The sequence below is a fragment of the Athene cunicularia genome (genome assembly GCF_003259725.1).
Source record: "Athene cunicularia isolate RWA chromosome Z unlocalized genomic scaffold, athCun1 chrZ_part2, whole genome shotgun sequence".
In the NCBI taxonomy this organism is placed as follows: Eukaryota; Metazoa; Chordata; class Aves; order Strigiformes; family Strigidae; genus Athene; species Athene cunicularia.
Window position 1 is genome coordinate 12,387,074 of NW_020799143.1, and position 16,978 is coordinate 12,404,051.

Genomic DNA, 16,978 nt, shown 5'->3' on the forward strand with positions numbered 1-16,978 from the left:
CAAGCAGTATATATCTCTGCATATGTTATTACCACATATGTTGCTGTTATGTGTTTGTCCATCTTTCTTTGAAAATAGTCACTGCCCCATACTTCACATACACATTTCATGTGATTTTATGAAATCACTGTTAATGTGTGGTGAGGGGGGAGGGAAGTCCACATATTATTTTTGTATTTGTAAGTGCATGCATGCACACACATTTGTGCACTTTCTGAGACGATATCCGAAGAATCTGTGTTAATCCTGTTTACATACACATCCACAGATGGAGAACATGTGTCTCTTTCTTTCATTAATTTTTTTAGTTCAATTTAAATGTTCATCAGAAAACTAGTGTTAAGGTTCTCCTGGCATGGAAGGGTGTATTTGGCAGAAGAACATTTGTGTCAAGCACTAATGATTAAAAGGGTAATGCTAACTGAATGTTAACTGAATGCATTGGCATTATCAGGTTTCTCCAGCCAATGGAAGAAACAGATTGCCCACACCATCTCCTGAGCCACCCCCAAGCATTGTGAGGTTTGCATTGCCACCCGGGCACATAAATAATGGGTCAGATTCCTCTGATTCAGAGTACAGCTCTCAAACCACAGTGTCTGGCATCAGTGAAGAGCTTCATCAGTATGAGGCCACCCAAGGCCCTGGGGCACCAGTCCATCAAGTAATAGTGGAAGCCACTGAGAATCCTGTCTTCGCAAGATCCACTGTAAGTAGCTTGCATATTGACTGGCAGTGAGGCAAAAAGAGTATTTAGGTGTTTTTTTATTTAAATCTATTTTTGTGGAAAGCTCTTTCATATTTCTGGCTGATTATGCTTTGTGTCTTTATGCCAAAACTTGTAAGCAGGGATTCCTTTATAATCAAGTTGTGGATAAATTGATGGTATGAAAACAGAGGTCTTTGTCATGTGTAATTGCTGTTACATCATATTGGCACCCGCCACAAGAGAGAGCTCTCCGTCTGTTTGATGACTGCTTTCAGAGAGAGAACGGGAAGAGATTAAAAGACCCAGACCTCCTCCACATAGCTCCTTGTGGATCAGCATCTTGTATACCTCATTCTGACGGCACATTCTGGGGAGAAAGAGTGATAGAGCCTAAAGAAAACAGTTTCAGGATTGTACCAGATCTTGGGCCTGTTGTATCTTGCTACTGGGTTTGCATAACTGCAGTTTCAAAGGAAAGTGAAAAAGCTCTGTCTCCTACCCCTGCTGATGCTGCATGCTGAGCTGCAATGCGGATCTGGTTTTGTTCAGCAGAGGCCTAGAAATAGGTACAAGCACAGCCACATTTGAAGTTGGTCACGGTTTATTGACTGATGTGGCCGCTGCGCTTCACGCTTTTTACAGAAATCAGAAAACAGATTCCTACAGTCTATACAAACTACGCTACTAACATCCTGTGTATGTACCCTGCATGGAACAGAGCCTTTTTCAAATGCCTCCAGTTCTGCTTGCTGAATGAGTTAAGATAAAGTGCTTGTCACCCATTCCTTTGAAAAGAAGGACCAATATGTAGGAAGCTTACAATAATGTTTACAGCTGTCATCCTGTGTGTTTTCGAAGGTATGCTTTCCAGGTTTTATTAACTTCAGACAAAAGCTACATGAAAAAATCAGCAATTATCAGACTCCAGAACATTACCTTTGCAGAGTTAGAGCCAGGACAGCATCATTATAATTGTTCACAGCATAAAATATAAGCAAACATAGCATTTATTTGCCTCACTTTGTCAGAGGTATAACTGTGCATCTCTCTTTCAGGTGGTTCAGCCAGAGACAAGACATCAGTCAAGTCCCAGATTACAATCGAATCCAGAGTCCGGCATGCAGCAAGCATGGCGTCAGGGCAGACAACCCAAACGGGAAGCGAGGGAAGGGCTGCGACCACCTCCTTACTGCCCTCGCAGGGATGCTTTTGAAATTTCTACTGAAGGGCATTCAGGACCTAGCAATAGGGATCGCTTGGGCCACAGGGCTCGTTCTCATAACATGAGAAGCCCAACGTTTGGCGCCGTGGGTGCCACAGGACCAGCGTACTGCCAGCCTATCACTACTGTGACTGCCTCAGCTTCAGTGACTGTCGCTGTCCACCCTGCGGTGCATAGCCATAGCTCCCGAGGGGGGAGCTTTCCATCCTATGAGGGATACCATGAAGCTGACCATGGGCCATTTGAGGACCCCCATGTGCCTTTTAATGTGCGGTGTGAAAGAAGAAATTCTAAAGTAGAAGTTATAGAGCTGCAAGATGTTGAATGTGAGGAAAGGATACCTGGCAACAGCTCACAGTGAGGTAGGTCTGTCTCCTGTAGCTGCAAGCTTTGCCTATGTAAGGCAATGGTGTGATCGAAAGAAAGAGGAAAGATAAAACTTCTCTGAGGTACCTTTCCTTCAGGTATGTATACTCTGGTACTGGTCCCTGATCATATTAAATCTGTTGACCATGAATATAGTACATTTTGCACTAGAAATCAGTTTGGATAAGATAGTACTTTCCAACACTGAGAAGTTATAGGGGGTTCAGACATGAACTACTTCCAAGAGCCTTGTAAACTGGGTAAGTACATTGTACATTCCTAGTTTACCAGATCAGGAAAATGAAGCAGATGTGTTTTGTAATGTCTTTGTGTAATGACATTGCCAAGGAGAGCATAAAATTGCCAGAGACTTTTAAGAATTGTCCTCTCTTGAATAAAAATCTTTGAAAGAATTTAAGTCCATAGTAAGGATTGACTCCCTCTGGAAGATGGGCTGAGTGAGAGGTGGGCAGGCCCCACCACGCCTGTGCACTGCTGTGTGGCAGGGTGTCCCCTGCGCTTTGGAGGGTCGTTCCAAGACCCACCCAGCGAACTCACACACTGGAGGAGTCTGCGCCAGTCTTTCCCTTGTCGGGGGCAGCTGCCATGTCTATTGCAAGTTTGCGTAGGGTGGAGCTGACCTAGCAGGGCACTTAATATGTTCCTGTGAAACAACAGATACACCCAAGAACTTGTGAGATGATACCTAGATCTTTGTCTGTCTTTAGGCTGGCAAGAGAAAGTTACAGGAAACAGTGCTGTTCAGAACAGACAGGATATTTTAGCAGATGTTTGGGGAAGAATAAAGCTGTTTGTTTTTCTGAAAATTTTCATTTAATTTTATAGGGAATACTTTGAAGGGGAGAAACCAATTTTGAGGTTTGTGCCTGAAAAAACATTTTTCACTATTTAACTCTGTTTTTTTCTGTTGAGGAAAAGAGGAGGTGTTTAAATAGTTACTTCAATCTGAATCCCTGTTTTCTCTTTGCATTTCAGAGTTTTTCAGTAACAGACACTAGTTTGACCAGAGCAAGCCATTTTATTTTAGTTGTAGAACTATTTTATGTGTACATGCATGCACAAGCATACACACATGAGGAGTTTTGATGGTAATTTTTGATGATTCATAAAAAATGGCCTTCTGATTTATAAAACATCTCTCCAGACATCTCAAAGTGCAAATAGACATGAATGACTTTCGCCTTGCAGCCTAGAAATATGGCAAGTAATAGTATCCTCAGAATAAGGAAATACTTGAGCTCAACTTTTTCAAGGTGATCAGCGTAGTAATACGAGATTCTAAACTGTGTGCAGTGTTTGATGTAGCATATTTCTCCTTGAAGTGTTCATTGGTTTTGACTGAATTTGTCACAGGTATGTAAAGGTGGGAACTTAGAAATCAAAGCATCTGCATTTTTTTGATTGGCATCAGTATTTCTTTACTGGGAAATTCATGACTGAGATGAAAGCAGAGCCCACATTTCCTGACTGCAAACTGTAACCACAAGAATAATGAAATGAGTTTGGATTAACTTGATTTGTTTGTTCTTCTTGAACTTTAATGAACATTTGTTTTTCTTATCTCTTTATTTGTAAAGGGTAATAACTGAAGCAAAGAAGAGGCCAAAGATGGAAAACTGTATTTCCAGAACTGCTTGAAGAGAAGTTGTAGAAAAGGACATGCTGCATCAGGACAACAGTTCGCTGTTACTGTAACCTATTGTATTATTTTGTTAAATATTTCTTTAAATATTTAAAAGATGTACACATATGTAATATACAAAAGAACAATGTAAAGTAGTATAATCTGGAGTCATTTGCCTCTGGGCAATAGAATGGGGACAAAATTGTGCGTGCTTTGTACTTCTTGTACACTGATCTCTGTGCCACAACTAAGCTTAATCTAGTTCTAAATTTCAGCATAAGTTGCTGCTGCTTAAATATTGTATAATTTACCTGTATAATTCTATGCAAATATTGCTTATGTAATAGGATTTTTTTTTTAAAGTTACATGTCTGTTTAAAATATTTTGAATCTGCATATCACAACCCTGTGGTAGTATGAAATGTTGCTATTAACTTTCAAACACGCTATGCGTGATAATTTTTAAAATAAGCAGATGTGAAGAAAAGCAAGTTAATCTGGGAGGCTTAAATAGATTTAGCTATGTGCAGGTTTTGTTTTGCTGGGTGTATCCATGTGTGCATCTGGATGTGTGCATGCTTTTGTGTGTATGTTCCTGGTGTACTGTAGTTTCTCTTTTACTGTATGGTAACACTTAGTGGGCTTATAAACCCACTGATGCTGATGTGAGTCTGCCTTTCCATGCTAGTAGGCACTAGTGAAAATTGTGTTGGTGCTCACCAACATATACCATAGACTGTCATCATCAAAGGCCCAACTAAAATAGAATTGAAGACAGGGAGTCAAGGTTTGGGGTTGTGGTTCAGTTTCCCACACTCTTAATGAGTTGGTTCACATGTGTTTGGTCAAGTCACTTTAACTGTCTCATGCCTCAGTTTTTCATTCTGTAAAATGGGTATAATTACACTTACCTACCTCCCAGGAATGTTGTGAGGCTTAATTACTGTTCTTGTAGTGCTTTGATCTTTTTTTTTTTTTTTGCAAAAGGTGCCAGGTAAGTGCAAACACTATAACCATTATTTTTTCACTTCCAAAGGTGCTGGATATTGAGAGGTGCTGGTGGTTATAGAAATTCAATGAGCATATGCCTTATTTTGATATTGATACTAGTGAGTGGCATTAGAAGCTGGATCATTGAGTTGTTTGATGGTGAGCCACAGCTCAGCTGTGTCCTTACATCATTGAAAGCAGTATCTTTGGTCACCTTATTTTCATGTCAGGAAGGAAGTTAATTGTTAAGTGGTGAAAGTCAAACGGAAGGATTAAAAAAAAAATCTATTTACACTTTTAAATATAAATGGCTTTCTGGTGGGTCCAGGACTGTAATGACACATAAGGCCTGTAATGACAGGTAAGGCCTGGGGTGTTCTTTTCTCTATTGTTTGTGTTTTCCCATGCTGCATTGGCACTTTTAATTAAAACAGCTAAACTGGGATCTTGCGAAACTAATTTAGCTTTTTGTATTATTATTTTTAAACTAAAGGGGATATCTGCAGGTGAAGGGTCTGAAAAAACACTACTACAATCTTTGTTTCCATTGGAAACAAACCCTAAGAATGGAGAATCTTAATTTTAAATAATAGAACAAAAGTTTTCCTTATTTCTGTCTTCCTCTTCATCTTTTTTTCTGCCCTTCTCCAAGCTGTTTATTTAGAGCAGGTAGATGTTCAGTTGTGTATTCAGAGCCAAACACACAACCAGTATTCAGTTTCTAAACACAGCAGTGGTAGGGCTTTTTAAGTACAGTATCTGAACAGCAGTGGCCAATTCTTTGATGGGAAAGTGTTTTTCTCCAGTGGCTTCAGGGAGTCTATCTTTGCCCACAGACCTTGCCAGCATAATGAATGGGGATAATTAAAATGCACAAATTTCCATGTCTTTTTTGCTCACTTGAAAACACTTTAATATGAGGCACTTGTTTACAGATCTCCAATGTGAAAGCTCGAAGAGCAGGTGGTGAGAGCCTGGTGTCAATCCCGTGATACATAAGCTACTGTTTCAGTGCACGCTAAGGGTTAATGTTGCAACTGCCTACTGGTCCAGTTCACTGTCTAACACGAAAACTCTTAATGACAAAAAGACAAGGGGCCCCAGTTTAGCAGTAGCAGCATAGTGACCTCAGATCATACAAACTCTGCAACAAAACTGTATGATACTAATTGGAAGCTGCCTTCAGCTGCCAAGCGTGTGTGCTCCCGTGTCAGAGGTCGGCAGGGCTCCCACTGACACCACCGCTGCCGCGGGCTGCCTCGCTCCCTCCTCTTCCTCAGGAGGGAGGGGAGCCAGGGCAAGCTGCGCTGCCTCCCGCCTGCCCCTGCCCAAGTCCTCCTGTGTGCTTGTGTGTGGGTGAGCTGTCTGCTGCTTCGTGCACAATGTAGACCACCTTCTCCGATAGTCACATTGGCAAGGGGAGAACTCAGTGGCTGGCAACATCTATTTTGTTTTGGGTTTGTTTTTTGACTTTTTTAATCATGGGTGATATTTATATTTTTGTATCATAAGAATGTTTTCTTACAGTATTTGTCATGCCAGTTTATAACAAATGATGCAGGGATTTTATTTCTATTGGAAACACTATTACAGCTATGTTTTTACTGTTTAATGGATTTTTATTTGTATAGAGTGCTTACTAATGTTAAATAGGAAAGAGTATATAACATTTACATTAAGGACTTGTAGCTTTCAGCGTAAGGAGTAAAAAGGAAAAAATATTCAAACTGGGTCTCATTGCCTGCCTGTTTTGGTAGGAGTGGGTTTGTGTCATTTCAGTTACAAAGATAAAATTATGCCATATAACTTATTTATATGAAAATTTATTTTTGTAGTGTACATAGTAGTCATCAAGTCTTTTGACAGAAGTATATTTTTAAAGAGTTTATATGTAATGATGATACCATTATGTTTTGGAACACTGCTGAGATACAATTACGGTGCACACTTTTCCTTGTAAACCCCCTGGCAAAAAAAAAGTGTTTAACAGTGTTAAGAGACAAAGAGAGTGTGAATATTCATACAATTCTGAACTGTGTTTTAGTTACCATTTGTGATCTAGTGTGGTTCTCATTTTAATCTTTGAATGGAAATTGTACAAACTCTCTAAATATTAATGTTCAAACACTGATAGAAATTCTAACATGAATAAAAAAAATATTATAACTTATTGGTTACGGATTTGGTTGTTTATAGAATGCTTCTATGTACTACTGAGTCAGCTGTGCAAGTACAGTCATGCAGTCATTCTGATTCTGAGCACGAATTTGGGATGTTTGGGAGATTCAGATTTGCACATTTTGGAGCAGGAGCCAATTCTAAAATCACGTGTAGATTGTAACACACTGGTGTGCGTATGTCTGTCTGTTGATTCTGCTACCCTTGTTATGTCTCACGGTGTGGGTTTAGGATTGGATTATACCTTTCATTCTATGCCTGAACCAATAATTCTGTGTAGACTTTGAACCCCTGGGTAAAGCAGTTTATGTACAGGTTATTTCTGCTTAGAAGTGGGAGGAAATTTTTTGGTTTTTTTCATCTCTCTGGTTGCTCCCTAAATTGGATTAGAGAATTAGTCTATTTTTCCCACTTTGTAGAACAAAAAAGTAAATGAACATGGAGTTCTGAAAACTACAGTACTCCATGAGAAGGGAAGTTTGACAAAACTCCTCCCAGAAGGTGTGCTAGCAACTGCAAGCCAGGGTGCAGGTCCCTGCTTGGGAAGGAGGGGAGACTACTGTGGGCAGTAGGATGAAGGTTGTAAGTAGCAACGTATGTCTGAAGTCATGTGCATCATAAACCTCAGTGTGATTTATCTTGTGCAAAAATACTCTGCTGAGCATCCACCAAAGGGCCACAGAGCCAGCAGTCCTTCACTTTATCCTGTAACCCTTTGGTGATTTTTTTCATGAGTCTTCTAAATTTCTTAGAAACAAAAAGCCCAAATATGTCTTGGGATAATTTGTAGTTCAGCCTCTACTTTTCATGGTCAGAGGAAATACACAAACTACTACTTATTTTATGTTTTCTGGAATATTAACCAGAAAAAAAATTCAGTTAAAGGACTTGAACTACAAAACTCCTGCACATGTTTTTTTATTAGTCAAAATACTGTCCTTCAGATCCTCAGGACTGAGTCGGGTTGCATTAAGTGGGCTACAGCCTGTGAGAACAGTGCCCACTGAAGTCTTGCATTAGCGCAACTCACTGACTTTGCCTTTTGTGTCCCAGCCATTCATGGGAGCTGCTCCATTCACAGGACTGGAAACCATCTGAATAAATCAATACATTCTGCCAGTCAGGACACAGGATTTTTCTTTTAAAATTCTGTTTTGCATCAAATATAGCTATTTATCTTACATTACTTGTTTAGATTTCTTATAAATGGCTCTTCTTGCTGTCAGTTTTATTAAGCCCAGGTAAGACCTTAATCAGATTTTTGTCAGCAATTGGCCATATTTATTCAGACCCTAAGTAAACGTGGCCAGATTTTTGTTGGCATAATGCATGTATTTAACAGCTTCAGGAATGCTACATGCTGCTAAACTGCAGCAGCACTGATGTATGAACAGGTGTTTCATTTTTGTTAACTTTCACTCCCAATGAGCATCTGAGACACCGACTGTTTATATCTGAAACCACCGTTGCCAAATTGTAATTACTTTTAATGGCTGCTGCAAGTAATGAGAACAATTACTACCTCCCTACTCCATTTAATCATTCCAGTTCTTTTTGTTGCAGACATGTTGAACCTTACTGCTAGAACAGGATGGATGCCAGGAAACTGCACTACCCAGCCTGAGCAGCTTACAAAAATACATGCCCAGTTTAACTTTACATGGTTAATTGCAGCTAATTAAACACAAAAATGAAGCATTACTGCTGCTTTGACAAAAAAAGTTTAACATCTATCCTGGCATCTTCAGTGCTGCAGGAACCATTCTGCCCCTGAGGATACTATGTAAGCAAAGGAAATCTCTACCTCTAATTTTTCGTTGTCTGCGATGGCATCCAGGCCACTTACCACCCACTCTACAACAGCTTTTCTTAAGAACATTTCCACCCTCATTTTAAACAGCCGTAACTGCACGAGTCACTAGCGTTTATGTTTGTGGCAGCTATACCTGCTTGCAGCTCCAATGGAGAAGATTGTTATCTCCCTTAGGTTAGTGAACCTACTGTAATTCAGCTTGCCCCAAGAAGCACCAAACACAAGGCAGCATGCATTTTAATTTGTTGCGCTAATCAGATCTTCCTCCCAGGTTCTTCTCCAGGCTTAACTCAAGATGCCAGTTAGGAGGTGCTGGAGCTTTGAATCAGCTAATTTGAATTACCACCTCAAGTTCACACAATGAAGGTGAAATACACTTTTGCACAATGGAGCACACACAGCTGTGGCTTTTCTGTCCAGTCTTTCCATCCTTTGAGCTCAAACCTTTGCAGTGAGGATGACTTTGCAGGTCTCCAGTTGCCTACAGACAACCACAGCCTTGTGAAACCATCTGGGGAGCGAGGCTGTAAGCCAGGGCAGGCAGGAAGGGGGAGGGTTGGAAGCGGGAGGCTGGAAACTGCTTCCTAGGCAAGAGAGGGCTCTGCCTCGGTTGAAGAGGAAGGGCTGGGAAGCAGGGGCCAGGTTTCATTCACGGGTGAATGAATTAGGTGGGTTTCCCCATCTGTTGAGGGGAAAAGACCACTGAAGTGTTTGAAAAGTGATTTATAGCAGAAGTAAGAGACTGGGTACTCTGGAAGAGGGACAGCTCCACCATCTGATTTAGGAGAGCCAAAATGGTATTGCAAATGTATTTCAAAGCCTAGGTAAGACTGATTTTTCTGTTCCAGTTTAGCAAACCCGGGTTTTTTGTTCTGAGGTTTGTGTTGGGGAATAGACTTGTAGGGAGCAATGTCTGGCTCGCCTTTTGAAAGAGAAGGGAAGGGAAAAGTAAAAAATAATTATTTGGTAACTAAAAAGGACTCAAAGTAGAAGAGTATTATTATGCTTATTTTCCCAGCTTTTGTTACTTTGATGAAGGGCAATCTTTCCTCTTTCTCTCCCTTGTGACAGATTTTGTCCTGACCACAAGATGAGGTTTCACCTCTGATCTGCCAGATCTTAGCAGGGCTTTTAAGTGGGAAATTTCCTTTAGGAGAGCCTGTCACCATGGAGTGCTGCTTCTGCACTAAGGTGGCTTTATTGAAAGTATATGTGACTCTGTAAGTCACCAAACATGGATGACATGAGCTTTGAGATGGCTGGATTTAAACTGATAATCTTGAGGTTAAAATGCCAGTTTACCCTTTCCTAGTTTCCAAACATATAACCCATGTGTAATTACAGTTTACCTCTCTGAGCCAAATGGGTTATTTCTTCTCAGTAAACAAGGGACCAGATTATTTATTAGTTATTAAGACTAATAAAGGTAAAAGATTTGAGTACCTTATTTCAGTGGAATAAGTGGAGAAAATAGGAAACTCACAACTTTAACCCCAAATAACTAGCATTTGCTTTAAGAGAATTCAAACCCTGTTTCACTTTATTGCTTCCCTATTATGCAATCATTTTAAGTAGACCATTTATTTTAACTTAAGGGCATTTACTTTGGTAGTTCCATTTTGCAACACTTTAGAAGATTATCAGGTTTGACTTTAAATGGTTGTAAAGACCAAGGGAGGGTGTAACTGTACAGCAGCACTCACCTTACTATAGCACTTAGGTAGATTATCAGGTGACATCTAAGAGACAACTAAAACTTTTCACTTTGTGTTAATAGTATAGAACTTTCTGTCTGGCAAAGGGCGGAGAGGCTCTTTTTATGCACTTTTCTCAAAACTTCTAAAAAAATGTCAACAAAGTTCTTGTGAAACTAAATTGATGGAGCAAAAGTATCCATGGCATGAACTTTGTGAATGCCATGCATTTATAGTTTCATTCAGTCTGGCCCATATTAAATCAACTGAGGAAACAGAAATAGAAATTGAGTTATTCTTACCCCCTAAAAAGATCTGTATATGAATATAACTAATTATTAAGCATATAACTGGTGAAAATACTAACCAGTACTTAAGCTGGGGTGTTCAGCTCCTCTGTTTAAGTTATTTAACATTGATCCATTTAGTTAATTTAACCCTTCACTCTGCATCTCTATGCTGTTGTCAGGTATTTCAGCATAATTTTGAGGAAAAGTCTATGTATGGGGGCAAAAAGTGCTTTTAAGTACATTGTCTGTGAAAGCTTTAATCTCATTCATAAATAGGTCTCCCAACTAATTAAACAATACATGGATTTAAATCAATTTAAATGGATGTTCTCTAATGCAATAGACTGTAATGCTCCAAGGTAACCATTACAGTCCATTGAATGGGTAGCCCATAAACTAATGAGGATTTATGCATTACTTGGTTATGTTTCCTTCCTTCCCACAATTTAAGAAGGATGTGAAGGTCCTTGAATGCATCCAGAGGAGGGCAACAAAGCCAGTGGAAGGGCTGGAAGGCATGTGAGGAGCGACTGAGGAGTCTGGGTTTGTCTAGTTTGGAGAAAATAAGGCTGAGAGACAATCATTGCTCTCTACGTCTTCCTGAGGAGGGGAAGTGGAGAGGGAGGTGCTGATCTCTTCTCTCTGATGTCCAGTGACAGGATATGTGGAAATGGTTCAAAGCTGCACCAGAGGAGGTTTAGACTGATGTTAGGAAGCATTTCTTTACTGAGAGGGTGGTCAAACACTGGAACAGGCTTCCTAGAGAGATGGTTGATGACTCATGCCTGTCAGTGTTCCAGAGACATTTGGACAATGCCCTAATAACATGTTTGAACTTTTGGTCCGCTCTGATGTGGCCAGGCAGTTGGACTAGATCATTGTTGTGGGTCCCTTCCAACTGTTCCGTTCCATTCCATTCCATTCCATTCCATTCCATTCCATTCCATTCCATTCCATTCCATTCCATTCCATTCCATTCCATTCCACTCCATTCCATTCCATCATGAAAACATTCTGTTACTGAAATAAGCATACATGGAGCATGAAAATTCCTGCCAAATCTGATGGGAATAAGCCATGAGTCAGCAAGGGTGTTTAAGAGCCTTAAGCAAATACCGCTTTTAAATTGTCTTTGGTAGGGTTACTCATGGGTAAATCTCCATTTGTTTTAATTTTTGCATGGTTTGGTATAGTGAAAAGTGTGGTCCTGGTTATGCTATTCATACCCTTCCTTTGATCTGCAGTGCATAATTTGGGCACAGTGAGTCATCCCTGTGGAGGTGTCCCTCTTCTATCATTGACTACAAAAGGTACATGGATTTCTGACTGCAGAGGCTCCAGCTCATACTTGAGCTAGATGCGCACAGCTGAGGGTGAGAATCAAGTCCCAAAACCTGAGAGTTTCTTCTCCCTCAGACTGTAAATCATAATTTTGTCAGTGGTACACTGGGACTTCTTGAACTGATTTGCATACTTCAAGAGCCTTTTTGAGCTGTGTCTGAAACAGAAAGTTGCATAGGGAAAACCAACAAGCAGAGGGGTTTGTTTGTGGAAGTGACCTCTCTCACACCCATCTGAGACATGCAGAAAAGCTATGCTGGAACACACTTGTGAACATTAATCCTAGACCTCCAGGTCACTGCCATGAGATCCAGTCTTTCTCCATTATTGTGATATTTTATAATTCTGTTGTGTTTTGGCCATTCTGTCTTGTATTATCACCTTTTTATTTTCCTTTTGTTTAAATCTTACAAAACTTTTTAAGATAATTGCTGTAAGTAAGTGCAGTGACTTAGGTTGCACCCTTTACCTCTGTGGAACTGGATATCTGCAGGGAAATAACTCATTTTATTTTTTACCATTTAAATATTATTTTATTTGAGCTACAACACTTCTTCCTCTATTTGCCCTTCCTCTTCCTTGCTTTCCCCCTTGCATGTCCTCATGGAGCTGTCAGTGTGGCATCCAGCATGGCTCATGGTTAGCTGGTGAATGCAGCTATGCCCAGAGGTATCTGTGGTATGTGGTTTGAATGGAGTTATTCCAAAAAGCCAATGAAAAGAGCTGGTGCAGAAGCACAAGATCACTTGTGCACCAGTAAGACAGTACAAATTTGTGGCTGGGAAGGCCTGAGTAATCCCAGAAAATAAATTTTTCTAAGCAGCCTCTCCGAATATGTTCCCTGGGAAATTACTACCTGTGTTTTTTTTGCTTTCTTTTCACTCTCTGCTCTGTGTGTATGTTTCACAAACTGTTTTACGATTCAGGTTTTGTATGAGTCTAATGGAGAGTTTTACATTTTTGAAAGAAAAGTAATTTATATCAGAGTTATAAATTTATCAGAAAAAAAATACTATTACAGAAAAGATTCTCCAAACAAAAGTTAACACGGACTTCAATCCTTTTAACATTTGAGTCCTTTGTTTCACAATCATAGTGAGTAGCTGGGACTATTCAAACCAGAAAAAAAAAAAGTACTAAAGCAGTTGCAGAAATGGGATGTGAGTACTGCAACTGATAAAAACTTACATAAGAAAGTCTCAGATCTACTATTAATGGTGATGAGACTTGGTTCAGTTTTGCAACATGGGACTTGAATATTCTGCATGCAGTAGTACACACACACGCGCTGTGGTGCTTTTTGCCTTTGTAGTTGCAGGATGAAGGGATGCTGAGACACTGAGAAGCAAAACCAGCAGTGACCCATACAGTAGAAAGTGACAGGAAACAGCAGAAAAAGAAATGAGAACTATACCTGAGCCCCTATGGGAGGACTCACAAAAGTTTCTTTAAAAGGTGCATTTGAAGTTTGTGTAAAATGGCTAGGGGTGTGATTTTGCTGGACAAGGGAGGCTTGGCTGTGCCTGGATGCTGAGCATAAGAGCCCAGTGTTCCTACTCATAGGGGAGGTGATAACTTGCTTTGGGGGATATTTTTTATAATGTTGATGCTGGCTTTTTGAATGTTTTTCTATGCAACGTGTGTGTGTCTATGTGTGTGTGAGTGTGTATGATGGGAAACATGCGAGTGTGTAGTAAGAACTGTGGTTTCAGTGTGTAGAATTTGCTACTGGCAAGTTATTCTAGCATCAAGTCCAAGATAAATATCAGGTAGGCTCATATTTTTGCATGTGCCTTTTTGTCCTGAAATGTTTTAAAAGTCTCCCAAAATGCAGGAAGTTGCACCTGGGTTTTCACAATTTTCTTGGAGCTGACATTCCCGGTGCACATCACTTCATTTTCTGTTTCTGCTTTAATTTGTGGTGTTTAGCCAACTCCTGAAGGGAAGCTTAGAAGAAGAGACTCCAGACAAGTGTTTTTTCTTGGTCTGGGGGCTAGCTTCATTGACTCTTTCTAAAAATTTTTTTTCTGCATTGTCCTACATACTATGCTATGGGAGTCTCTAGACCTCCTTTCCACACTGCTGTTGTTTTGATTCATTTCTTAAGAGTACAAGTAGGATTAAGCAGAATGGAAGAGTAATGACTTACTGGAAATGGTCTTGTTAGCTTCTTTAATGTGTATGTTATAGACGAAAAAGGTTTTGAATTGAAGACACTCCAATATGTCATTTAAAATTATTTTCTCTGGCCTCAGAGTACCTCTCCCTTTAAGGTCTTAAGTGGGCTGTGGCCCAGCAGACACTTTTTTCCTGTTCCAGAGAACACACATCCCCCTAATAACCACCATATTATTCCTCACATGCCACCTAATGGGCTAAGTATGTGAAAAAGCAAAGACTCTGGAAACCCTTGTGAAGAAGCATTGCAGTAGGGGTATATAGGAAGCCATCCCTTATGGGACACCTGGGAGTTTGGCTGTTGCACTGGCTTTTCCTGGTTTTTCTGTGGGGATTTGTGATATGTGTGTCTTGGTGTGCATTTTTCAATCCCTTCACTCGAGTCAAAAAGAAATAAAAAGAGCAAATGGGTTTGGCTAGCCATGAAAGCCAGTAAGAGGGTGGCAGGCAGATGGGGAGAAAAGCGCCAGAAAGGACATTGTCTGGGTCTGTATTGTGGACAGCAGCAGCAGTATTCCCCAGAACGGCCACAGGAGCTGGGAAAGAAAGCCCATCTTTGTGTTCAGGCAGTGACAAGGAAGATTTGGGAAGCATTGGGAAGCTGGGGATTTGGCTAGGGAAGGGTAAAAGGGGCGTGAGCCAGGAGAGGATGGGTTAGAAGGAGCAGGGGACCTCTGAGATGGCAGCATGGGCTGGTGGCTTAGAGAGAGCAAGAAGTTAGGATCAGTAAAGAAAAGTGAATGAAACCCATAGAGCTGAGGAATAAATCCAGTTTCTGCACTTTAAAATATTCCAAAACTGAAAATATTCATAGAACTTTGTGACAGACCAATGAAATACTGCACAAAACAGACAGAAAACAATGCAATTGCAATTAATACATAATAAAATTTATAATCTTATGTAATAATAAAAATTATTATATTTTCATCACAAGATATCAGTCTTTGTAAAATACTCATTAAATGCATGTAATATTTATGATCTGTTCAATCCAAATATTATATTTAAGAGTTCTACCTACCTTACAACAAATATTACACAAGATTAGGACATTGTTTGGAGGCAACACCATCACAGGGGTAAGTAATGCACCTGCAGTTCATAGAACTGAGAGAAGGAATCTTGTGTTGGCAAACTGGAGGCTATAAATATGCTTCAGTTGATGCTTTGCCCATTTTGCTGTCTTTTTTTTTTTTATAATTCTCAATGACACAAAACCCCTCAAAATTTAAGACAACCCAATGTTGTCCTAGATCCTTTTTTGCTACACTAAAACAATCAACAGGGAAGAGTGCATTTTGTATTTTTTTTCCTGTTTTGGCTACAAGCAGGTTCTTTTTTCAAGATGAAATTAATAATTTTAAAGTTTTTTTATGAGGAAGGACTTAAAAAGCAAATGGGATTTTGTCAGTAGGAGTATAATCTTGCAAAGAATATCCAGACAATTAAAGATATTCTTTAACTTCAGAAATTCTGCTTGCAAATGAATAGATGCACATCTACAGCCAAAGAACACTTCTCACCAAGTTAGCATCTCCAACATTTCTTTCTCTAAAGTTTTGAGAGCTAAACACCACTTAAAAACAAGAGAGCCACAATAGAAAGAAGTGACACTGTGGAACTGGGACAAGCAGCTAGGGAATTCTGCCTTCCCACAAGTCCCTTCTGTCTTTGGTTTAACCTGTGGCCCTCTCTGGGACCATACAATTTTATTTAGGCATCAAAACAGTCACCAAATTTTCAGGACCGCTGAGAACTCAGCTGTGGTTTCTCTGTTGGATGCTGGTCCCTTTGTTCTACCCTACAGAAGTAAGAAAGAACTATCAAAGTTTTTTTCTGTATTTTTTTTCTTGCTATACTTTGTTCCAAAGGAAGTGGGTTCTGGAAACATTCATGTTGTAAATCATGGCATAAATTCGATACTTGTTCATCTGTTCAGCTGCTGCTCTGTGTTTTCAACTCTCACCCAGTGCTGCGTTGTCGGGAGAACAGAGGTATCTGTATTGTTACTTGAAAATATATGAAAATCATCATGGATAGTAGTAATTTACAGAAAATACTGATATTGAAGATTTCTTTAATCTCTGTTTTAAAATTAAAAGTGGCTACACATTTATTGTGTACCATGAAACCCTTCACATTCTTTTATGATTATATCTTAGAATAACTGATAAAATCTAAGCCTTTCATCCACCACAGACATTCCATGTCCCAGTGGGCCTTTGATCCAATATGATCTTCTTAAACAGCACTATAAGCTTAGTCAGAGCATTTTCTTCAGAGTTTTGAACTGAAGCATATTTCATGATGAGTCCCTCTTATTAAGATCTGCCATTCTAATGGAAAATACAGATTTGTGATCTGTCCCTTCCAGGATATTAAACAAAAAGTTATACTATCATTATTGGATTAGTTTACCCAGGGCTTTCAAAGATCAACCCATTATCATTACATTTTTCTAAATGGCTTATTGCTTGTTTAATATGAATGGATTTTGAGTGGTCCTGTCAGTAGGAAATCAATAAATGGAACAGCACTGTAATCTTTTA

The 16,978-nt window shown here is 39.7% G+C and overlaps 1 protein-coding gene across 2 annotated transcripts in view; it reads left to right on the forward strand.

The window, feature by feature from the left end:
- PTCH1 (patched 1) overlaps positions 1 to 7,102 on the forward strand; it is a 45,647-nt gene extending 38,545 nt beyond the window's left edge. Inside the window, exons 20-22 of one of the 2 annotated variants that reach the window (XM_026866380.1) lie at positions 455 to 709; positions 1,765 to 2,293; positions 3,896 to 7,102. In XM_026866380.1, the coding sequence (XP_026722181.1) occupies positions 455 to 709; positions 1,765 to 2,292 (783 nt within the window). In that variant the 3' untranslated portion in view covers position 2,293; positions 3,896 to 7,102. Of the gene's footprint in view, positions 1 to 454; positions 710 to 1,764; positions 2,294 to 3,895 lie in introns of those variants that run through there. The other variant, XR_003400152.1, reaches the window with a different exon arrangement.
- Positions 7,103 to 16,978: the final 9,876 nt, after the last annotated feature.